Source organism: Ailuropoda melanoleuca, chromosome 15 (assembly GCF_002007445.2).
Source record: "Ailuropoda melanoleuca isolate Jingjing chromosome 15, ASM200744v2, whole genome shotgun sequence".
In the NCBI taxonomy this organism is placed as follows: domain Eukaryota; kingdom Metazoa; phylum Chordata; class Mammalia; order Carnivora; family Ursidae; genus Ailuropoda; species Ailuropoda melanoleuca.
Genome location: NC_048232.1, coordinates 22,595,520 through 22,605,898, shown reverse-complemented (window position 1 = coordinate 22,605,898; position 10,379 = coordinate 22,595,520). Strand labels below are relative to the sequence as shown.

General features: G+C 41.9%; 1 protein-coding gene across 1 annotated transcript in view; it reads right to left on the bottom strand.

Annotated features, from left to right (window-relative positions):
- Positions 1 to 8,252, bottom strand: part of GPR158 (G protein-coupled receptor 158) — a 473,863-nt gene extending 465,611 nt beyond the window's left edge. Inside the window, 1 exon segment of the mRNA XM_034644366.1 lies at positions 8,138 to 8,252. Coding sequence (XP_034500257.1) covers positions 8,138 to 8,252 — 115 coding nt within the window.
- Between the last annotated feature and the right edge of the window lie 2,127 nt (positions 8,253 to 10,379).

Sequence of the window (10,379 nt, the reverse complement as noted above, 5' to 3'; positions counted from 1 at the left end):
CACTCTAGTTCGAGTGTGCAGTCGGGAGCTCCTGTTTTCAGTTTGGACACGGGCGTTCCCACGCTCACTGTGTCAGTCCGCTCTCTTGCGGGTGCTGGTCTGAGAGTCCAGCCCGCTCCCCAGCACAAGGGCTATTGCTTCCCGGTGCCTGAGCGCAGAGGTTCCCTCCCCCTTCCCTTTATCTTCCTATATCTGTGCTTGGATTCACAGCTCCCCACTTCATACCTCAATACTCAGCACTGGAGATGTTCATTTGTAGAGATCCAGATGTATCTTCCTGCGTCTCAGGCTGATTCTGTGGGTGTTCAGAATGGTCTGGTAGATATCCAGCTCAACTCGGACCAGCTGAGAAAGGGTCGCCTACTCCTCCTCCATCTTTTCTCCTCCTTGCAGAAAGTGGTTGCCTTTCTGTTCATAGAGTTTCTGCTACTCTTTTCTTCATTCTCCAGTTGCATTCATAGGTATTCGGAATGGTTTGGTAGCTCTCTCGCTGAATTCCTGGGACCAGACGAACTTTAGGTCTCCTGCTCCTCCGCCATCTTGGAACGCCGAGCTGGAGCTCAACTCCTGTTTTAAACTGGGTTCCTTGCAGAAAGTGGTGGCTATTCTGTTCTTAGAGTTGCTGCTATTCTTTTCTTCATTCTCCAGTTGAGTTTGTAGGTGTTCAGAATGGTCTGATAGCTATCTAGCTGCATTCCTGGGACCAGATAAAATTTAAGCCTCCTGCTCCTCTGCCATCTTGGACTCCTCCTCAAAAATTATTTCCCCAGTCAGGTTTCTTAAAAGGGGAACCTAAAAGGGGGATTCTTCTTCTGGTAGTTTATTGGCTTGTGCTCTCACGGCAGGGGGGTAAAGGAAAAGAGCAGGTCTGGGAGGGGAAAAGCTAAGCAAGAATCCAGTCTCAGTGGGAGACCAGTTTAGTATGGCACCCACTGGGACGCCCTGGAGTACAAATTGCCCCTGAGTTCGGTCCCACCTTGAGAGGAAGGGGCTAGCTTGTGCCCATCTGTCATCTGCCAAGGTCTGAGAGGGTGGGTCGGTAGGCTACACAAGAATCCCAAGTGCTCTGGGACACGGTGAGTAGGGGATTTTCCAGAATGGGAGCAGCTGTGAGCTGTTGGCAGCTCCAGGATGGGTGCAGGGGCTTGGAAAGTTGATCTCAGTGGGGCACCCATGCCATCAACTATCCCAAACACATTAGAAGAACAGCATCAGGCCACCACCTGTTGCACAGAGCAAGAAGTTGGCCCTGCAGAGCAGTGGCTGCATGTGATCAGAAGCTATGATGGATGTTCACTAAAATCCATTACCGTCTCAGAATGAAAATCCTTCCTTTTGGGGAATGCAGAAGATCAAGTTAAAGCCACCGTAGGATTCTCAGGTAATGAATCAGACAAACATGGGCCAGATGCCTACCAGCTCTTCCAAGCTTCGTAACACAGAGCCAGCCACCCACTTTCTCTACACCTCAGTTTTCTCATTTACAAATTAATAATAAATATACATAGACTTATTATTGCAATACTATTGCCTTGGTTATGAGGTGAAGATAAGATCTTGTATTTTCACGAGCTGAGCCCAGTACCTGGCACATCATAAAGGCTCTATAATTGCGAGTTAATAATTATTAATTTGGAAGGCAATTTTCCAGTTTGATCAGAATTGTAAAATGGTGCCACACCAGTGGGAAATCCAATAATTGTACTAAAACCTAACATAGCACGTCTCCGGTACTTTGTAGGTTACAAAGTGCTTTCATATGCTTAGTCTCATTGATCCGGCTTTAAAGGAGAAGAAACAAAGTCTCAACATCAGGAAAAGTCTCAGGAACCATTGCCCAAAGCTGGAGATCGCCCGCAGATCTGGCTTTCTGGGTTCTCACAAAGTTTCACCAGCTCCTGGGGGGCAGATTTGTCAGCTTTTCCAAGGGATTGAGTAACATCCAAATTTCATGTCGGGAAGTAGGACTACTTAGTATTTTCTCCATCCTGGAATGAAAGAATAATTTCATCAACAAGGGAGCATCACATATTTAATGGCTTCTCGAAGGTTTACACTGATTTATCCTTGCTGGTCCTAACTCACACAGGCTTAGCACATGGCCTGGAGAGAACTGTACCTTTTTAGTCAGAGAAGCAGGACCCTTAAGCCAAAAGCAGCAAAAGACAGCAGGAGACTCAACTCAAATGACCTCTGCTTAGTCTTCCAACTTAGAAATTGGCCAACAGAAGTGAAAAAGCCTAAAATGTGAATCACATTGCTTTGCAAAGTGCCATTGATGTCACAGCACAGACATTTGGAAAAAGTGAGCTAGGTCCGAATTTTCTCTTCAAATAGCTCAAAAGCAAAAACAAATATAAGGGGTGCGGGGTTCATTTTAAAACCAATGCTAGTAAACAATTTAGCTTTTTTCCCTACTGAATGTTTTTGAGCGCCATATAGTCATTCCTGTAGTAAAAATACAACTTAGTCCACAGAGGTGAGTAATTTTTTTTTAAATCACAACTTTCCTTGGTAATCTATTCTTAAGCTTTATAATTTTCTCTTCCAGGAATTTACTCTTCATATTGAACCTGGACCACTCCTCTCAAAATTGTCTCTTACTTTGTTTTCAGGGGGAAAAAAAAAAGAACATTGTTTTACTAAATGTAACTGAATAGTACATCTTTGTCTATGTGAAATATTGGTCTACTCCCCCAAATTGTCTCTGACGCAAATCAAATAATCACACATTCCGAATTTCATCTCCTCCTTAGGCCGTATTGTTTATACATAGGTGATAGCCACTGTCTCTAAAGTTCTAAAAATCCTGAGATGGTGTGATCTAGGACTGGTGTTGTCTTTTCAAGTTCTTAGTCAAAGATGCTCTGCAGAGAGCCTGATTCAGGGCTGCCCGGGCAGCGGCCATCCAAAATATTTGGAAGGCTCCAGTCTCCTCTGAACACAGTGGCTAAGACTGTGGGAATGGAAGGAGATAGATCTGGGTCTGAGTCCCTGCTATGACATTTACTGACTGTTCATACTTGGGTAGCAATTAACACCTCTGTGCTTAAGAAATGAGGCTAGTGATTGTACCCTTTTCCTGAAGTTTCTATGAAGACGGAATGAAACAAAACTATGAGATAATAGACGCCCCAAGAATACCAGTGATTGTTAGAGTGACTTCCGTTCCTCTTACCATTATGTACTCATGGGCCACTTCCCTGTGTTCTTGTGGTGAATGAATTGATACAAGATTTTGAGTTTTACACATATTCCTTTCTCATTTTTAGTTTTCCCTTTTGAATGTGTTAATGCCATGAATGTTATTGACACGCTCAGGCCAAAAATCTATCTTGTCTCCCTTGCATCTGGCCATGTCCCATCTGGTCTGAAGTACATCAGTCATCTGAATACTTTAGGACATGCAGGAGAAAAAGGAAGTCCTCTAGGAAACCACTCTTGTAGCAGCCATGTGATTGATCTCTGGCCTGGCTTCTGAAACAAATTAGCTCAGAGAGGAATTCAGCAGGGAGCAAGTATGATTTAGATTTAGAATAATAGAAACCTCCAACGTCATGATTGGAAGAAATCTTGGAGGCCACCCCCAGCTGGATGCATATTCCTCTTCACAGTGTCCTTGAAAAGTAACCGTTCTGGTCAATCGAGTTCAGTCAGGCAGCCTGACTTGGGAGAAAGTTTTTCCATATCTTGAGCTAAAATATTCTCCATTGTGTTGATGTTTATTCATTGGTTCTCACTTTTCCCTTAAGATCCCTATATCCCTGAAGGATAGTCAAAGTCCTCTGCCATTGGACCGACAATTTCCTGTGAAAAACATCCATCTGGTCCTTCCTCTACCCTCGATACCATCTTCAGAACTTGACCTTTCTTTTTTTTTTAAGATTTTATTTATTTATTTGAGAGAGCGAGCGAGAAAGATCACAGAGGGAGAGGGTGAAGCAGACTTGCCGCTGAGTGGAGAGCCCGATGCGGGACTCGATCCCAGGACCCTGAGATCATGACCTGAGGCAAAGACAGACGTTTAACCAACTGAGCCACCCAGATGTCCTCAGAACTTGGTCTTTTTAAAAGTAAATATCTCCAATTCTTTCACGGAAATGAAAAAAAATTACTTTGCTCTTAATCACTGTGAATACAACTATAAGAAAGGATTATTTAAAAGCTGATTACACACACACACACACACACACACACACACACACACACACACTTTTTAACCTCACCCTCAACACCATTTTGTGGCCTTGCACTTGTCATGATTTTTCTCCATATTCCTTTCACTTTTTTACCCAGCAGAACTAAATGGGGCCAAAAAATATCATAGAATTCACTGAACATTGCCATACTCTAGGTAACTTCATATGCATTGTCTCATATGGAACAGTGGCTTCCTTAGGCAGGCTCAGTTTCCGGAATCAATGGAGGTCGGCAGCCATTTGCAAAGACCGCGCACCATTCCAGCTTCCTCCTTCCCAACCCAATTTAAAGCATATAACCACATAGGTAACTCAGGAGACCACTGTGGTTTTCTACAATTACAGAGAGACATTTTGGTTTGTACTTTCCTTAGTTTGACAAATGCTTCCAGTTTTAAGGGGATAATTATTCCACAGAAAGAAATTGCTGAGGTTTGCCGTTGTATTTTATGACACTGCATCAATATAGATAAACATATTTAAGAAAAAATTAAAAATAAAGAGAGTCCTACTACCACCTTGGTGGATGCTGGTAGTTAGGACAGAAAGAGCTACCACAGAATAAAGTGTTTCTCAGCTGCTGGGCGAGGTTCCTTATTTAGTATTCAAGTTAAGATTATTTTGAGAAACAGTAAATAAATTGGCAGGGCCTAGTTGGCATGTATGATCACTATTCTAGTGTCCTGAATGGGCAGAACATTAAATTTATACCCTATAGAATGGCGCCCAAACAGAGCTGACTCATTTTGGAGATGTCTCTGCTTAAAGATACACTGATGTATTGTTGCCAAAATGTTGTATTATAGAATATCTTCTTAAAGCTAAAGGCTATTTTGATTTCAGTATTTAGGAGAAGTGGCAAGTAATTGAGATATACGATTTTCTCACAAGCTGAGAATTAGAATTTTCAGGGTGGCTTAATCTAAGAAAATTCTAACTCCTTGAGCATAACCTCCAGGAAAGTTTGTCACAAATTCGAAGGCATAATACTGTTTCTTATATAGAATTATAGGATTAATGGGAAATTTTCAGTCAGACTTTGACTGTTGGGATTCTCCTCCTCCTCCTTCTTTATAAAAAAGGAGTCTTCTAAACAAGAAATAAAATCCTACATCTATCCAATACCAAAAAGGCAAGAATTAATACATTACAGTTGTGTTATTGCTTTGTTTTATTTTTTTAAAGTCCATGCTATTTCCCTTGTTAAAAATATTGTGAGTTTAATATTTTCTTAACATTCCTTAAAATTATTCCATGAAAAAAATCATAATGATGCATTAGGTGTGAGTGAGGCACCCTTATAAGATTAATTGCACTATCCAGCTGTTGAGATGTGTGATGTCATTTTACTCATTCTATTCTTGACATGGCATATTAGATAAGAAAAAAAAGGAATCTCAATATAATGAGATTGAGAATGTTACCTTATCAATTTTATACAACATGAAATCTTTTAAGAAATTTAGCAGAGGTTTTGTGAGTCTGTCCTCAACACCAAATTTTCAATAATGAGATAACCTGCAGAAATGCCATGACTTGTTTTTGTCAGTGGCTAGGAGGCCTCTTATTTATTCATAGGCTTTTCCCAGGAATTTTTGTTTCCTAGTGTGACTACAAAGTGTGACCAGTTGTCCATTCATCATGAAGAACAATAGCAAGGCTATGTTTTGTTAAAGCCAAGGAAAATTCTCAGAGATGAGTATCAATAAACCCTGTCTACATGGCCACAGGTGGAGTCAAGATGTAACTAATGGTATGTTTATTTGACCAAGACAGGCAGCCAAACTGGATAATTCTCAAATTTAATCAAACCGATTTTACTGAAAGTATCACAATTTAGTTGCTTATCTTGGTCTTCATTCTGCTTGGTGTGGAAAAGAGATGCTTTAGTCTTAAGGCATAGCTTTCAACCTCTCCTAGATGCTTGCCCAACTGATGCTGAGAGAGATCCAAAAAGTAATAAAGAAAGAAAAAGATATAAGATACAAACACTTGAAGTGATCTGATTCTTTCCTAAGGTTCCTTCCTAGTCTCTCTGCTTTTCCAAAGAAGCTTCAGAAGAAATTGCTAAATGTTTAATCCAGGGCTACTGACTAATAAAAATGACAAGATCATTCTTGATGAGTAGATTAGATCTATTTTTTTTTATGTATTCACATAATATCTGCTTAATGGAAAGCCCCCTCCTGTGTTCCTGGGTGATTAATGGGACTTACTCCAGAGGTAANGATTAATGGGACTTACCCCATGGGAACTTCCTGGTTATATAAAGTTTGTACACAAGTCATAACTTGAAATATTCCCCATCCAAGGATTAATCGGCTGCCATAAATTGGAAAAAGTAGCTTGGGCCTTGGATTTATTCTGGATTTGACTTTTCTCTGGAGGTTTTCAAAATTTTTCAGCATCCACTGACACTGTGAAGTTAGAGGTTTGAGTCCACTCAAGATTTACCTGATTTTTTAAATTTTAAAACCGTTGTTGGTTTAAAGTCATTCTGGTTTTAAAGCCAAAATGACCCCCTCAGCAATCTTGGGCTTTCAGTGAGTGAACTTGAAANTGAGTGGACTTAAAGCCCAACAATTTGACACAAATAATTTACAACTCTACCTTCATTTTGCAACAGCCAAGCAAAAAGTCTCACAGAATGTATTATCAATAAACCTATCTTTGATATTAGCTACATATAAGATAAGTATATATGCAAGTAATAGAACTGATCAAGAAAACATATAGATCATTTGAAAACTAAAAAGTATACTTAGGAGAAGAGTTAAATATGTTAAGATAGAGAATCAATATGCAATACAGCTCAAGTATTTATTTCAGAGTGTTTCAAAAAACTATTGCTCATATGGAATTGTCACAGAATGTCCAAAAATGTGAGATGGCGTCTTATAGACTGCTCTCTTATCCCAGGGGTACAACCATCTACTGTTTCTGGCCTCTGCTGAAATAACTCTGGGGAAGGAAATACCACTGAGGCAGCTCATTCCAGTTTTCGAACAGTCACAGAAGTGCTTCCATATATTGCACTGATTTCTATCCGTAATTTGCAAATCAACTTCCTTTACTCCTTTTCCAGGTGACTACCATTCCACCATTGGATGGTAATTCTCAAAGCCTCCTCCCAAGTGTCTCTTTAGGGAGCCACACATCCCTAAGTAGTTCATTTACTGAGTATCTATTATATACTAGGCACTGGGGACTTTAAAAAAAAAAAAGCTATAGCTCCTGCCCTTGAGGCAATAATGGTTTTTAGGTGGAGATAAATACACAAAAAGAAAATTGACTATAGAATGTGGTACACACTTCCATAGAGGTTGGCTAGACTTCGTGAGAGCCTGGAGTAGGGACGTATTATCTTGGTCTGGGTGACCAGAGAAACCCTCCAGAAAAGAAGACACTTGAGATAAGTTCTGGTGATCAAGCGAGAGTTATATAGGTGACTAATAATGAAAAGAATGATCACATTTTCCCTGTGCCAGGCACCGAACTAAACCCCTTACAGATATAATCTCATTAATCCTTAGTAATATAGTAGAGAGTGATTTTTTCCCTCATGTCATAGATGAGAAAATGAAGGTTTAGAAAGGGTTAGTGTCTTCAGCGAGTAGCAGAGAGCTGTCTAGGAGAGTGTTTCTGGCCAAGAAAATGGCATGTGAGCAGGTCTGAAAAAGGGTCACAGTCTGACCTGCTGAGCCAGGAAGGTGGGACTGAGTAGCTAAAGCCAAACCGGCTTGTGCGGAAGTGAGGGTTGCTGACTGCCAAAAGGAGGCTCCAGCCCAGCGAAGCAGAATTGCTAAATTAAATATTTTGGATTTAACTACACAGCGATGGTAAACTCTTGAAAGCTCCTACAGAGGACAAGAAAAACTGGAGCATATTTACCTGTGACGGCTTTAGTTTCTCTTATTTCATTTGAGACCTGGTGTTACCAATGTGCATGACTTGAATACTACCCATTCCTCTGGTGGAACTTTTACTTCCAACATCCCGGGTGCTCACGGACACAGCCTTTGCGGTGGAGATTTCGGTAATAATATTTGACATGCTAAGGAACCCCTCTGAAGTGTGGAACCCTTATTAGGGGTTTTCAAATGTTAACTCTCCACCTTTGGAAAATCGCAGCCCGATGAAGGCACTTTGAGTGCTTCCTCATGGAGCATGTAGATTATATCAAACTATTTTCAAACAAATCAACACTGACATCCTGTAATCGCCAGATAGGGCTTACCACAAAAGACAAGAGAGAAGAGTGGCCCTTTGTGTGTGTGTGCATGCATGTGTGCATGCGTGTGTGTGTGAGGCGGTTGTCACAAGAACAAGTGGAGACCTGCCAGGAGCAATGCGGCTCGTCTTTTCCTTTCCCTGAATGGGTGTGCAGATGATGAGTTAGGAATGTGGGGACCTCTGGACCCCTTTGTCTACAGAGCCTTGTGACACACTCTGTTAACACCACCATTATCGCTCATGCCTTTTCCAGAGTTGGGCGGCACTGACGTAGAGAAGTCATGGCCCGGACAGGTGGCCACATCTGAGAAATGAGAGCAGTACCCACACAAAGGCCCCCAATGGCATCGTGTTTCCACATGGCCGGCCTCCAGAAACACGGCGCATTGGCTGGGCTCTGCTTGGGAAAGGGGGACTTATTCTGGGCTAAAGACAAAGCCCTAGCACCTCTGCGACAAACTGGCAGGCAGGGATGTCAGGGCGCCTCTCGCTGAGCAAGATCTGAACGAGATCCGGTCTGTATTTCTTTGGAGTGTGAGCGCCTCAACTCGACATGGCGCCTCAGGGATGGCGAGGGACCATGCGGGACTCCTGGGCTTACAGAATCCCACAGACCCTCCAGCCCCGAGCCCCCCTCCCAAATTAAGGAGCACATATGCACATATTCACATGGTTTTATGTATAATTTCAGGAGGTTCGTGGTCCCTTCCCCTTTCTTAAGAAACTGGAATCTTTCAGTACAGCCTAAAGTCAATGATCTCTGAGGGCAAAACTATCACAATAAAGTAAATAACTTTTCCATCATGTCACCTCATTTCAAATCAGATTTTAGCTGAAAATCAATATAGAATTGTTTGGCTTTGGGGCACCCAACAGTGACATAAACAGCCCTGATTTCTTTATTCTAGTGATGCTTGGCTCCCTGGCAGGAGTGCTAGGGAGGGGTTCCTATACCAGATGGGAGATTGGACATGATGTCACACATNGCCACACACGTGGGCCTTTCAACTCTTGAGTTCATGAACTTCCATTAAGAGGCACTCTTACGAGTCCAGAGAAGGAGAGTGCAGGAGAATCTCCGGGAGTCACAGAGAATTCATCTCCTCACAGGTGGGTCAAAGGTTATCTGTAGAGACTTTCCATCTCAACACGGAATCGATTCTAACACCTTGTTTCAGTAGCACCTACCCCTCAAGCCTGCTCACTCCCTTAAACCCCCAGATTAGAGACTGGGGACTGGGACAGAGGGGCGGGAAGAGCAGGAAGCAGGAAGCCTGCCTGGGCATCAAATTGCCTCCAGGACTAAGAAGACAGAGCCGAGCAGTTGGCGTACTTGAGGTCTGGAGGACTACTTCTAGAATAGAAGTACAGTTTTCCTGTGGAGTTGGTTTCCTCGTCCCTTCCCAACCCCAGGCAAAGAGGGAGTCAACATTCAAAGGTGATTCTTTGAAGGTAAAAGAATGTGCTTACAAAAGAATAAAACACACACGTACAAACATTAAGACAACACTGAAAGGGGACAATAAAATGTTCATAATTACTTTTGGGTTGTGAGTTGATAGGTAATTCGGGGTATTGTATTCACACATATCTTTATATGGATAGCTTCTGCTTTCTGCAACCAACATTATGACTCTTTTCCCAAAAGAGCACTAACAGTATTTGTAGATACAAATTCTTACTGAGAAACACAAGCCATCATTGTTGTTCGTTCAGGGCTGGTAGGACAACTCAAGACCAGATTAAATAATTCTGGGGAATAAGGGGCTCTAGGCTTCTCGGGATGCCTTGAAATAATCCCCAATGCCATGAAACACAATGCCATTCATCCACTCAATTTCACCATCAACAAACTGAATCTCGCCTGGGGAAGTCTAAACACAATCTGAGCACATCATACTTTCAAACACAATGGCAGCCTCCGTGATAGAAAATCCCTTATTTATT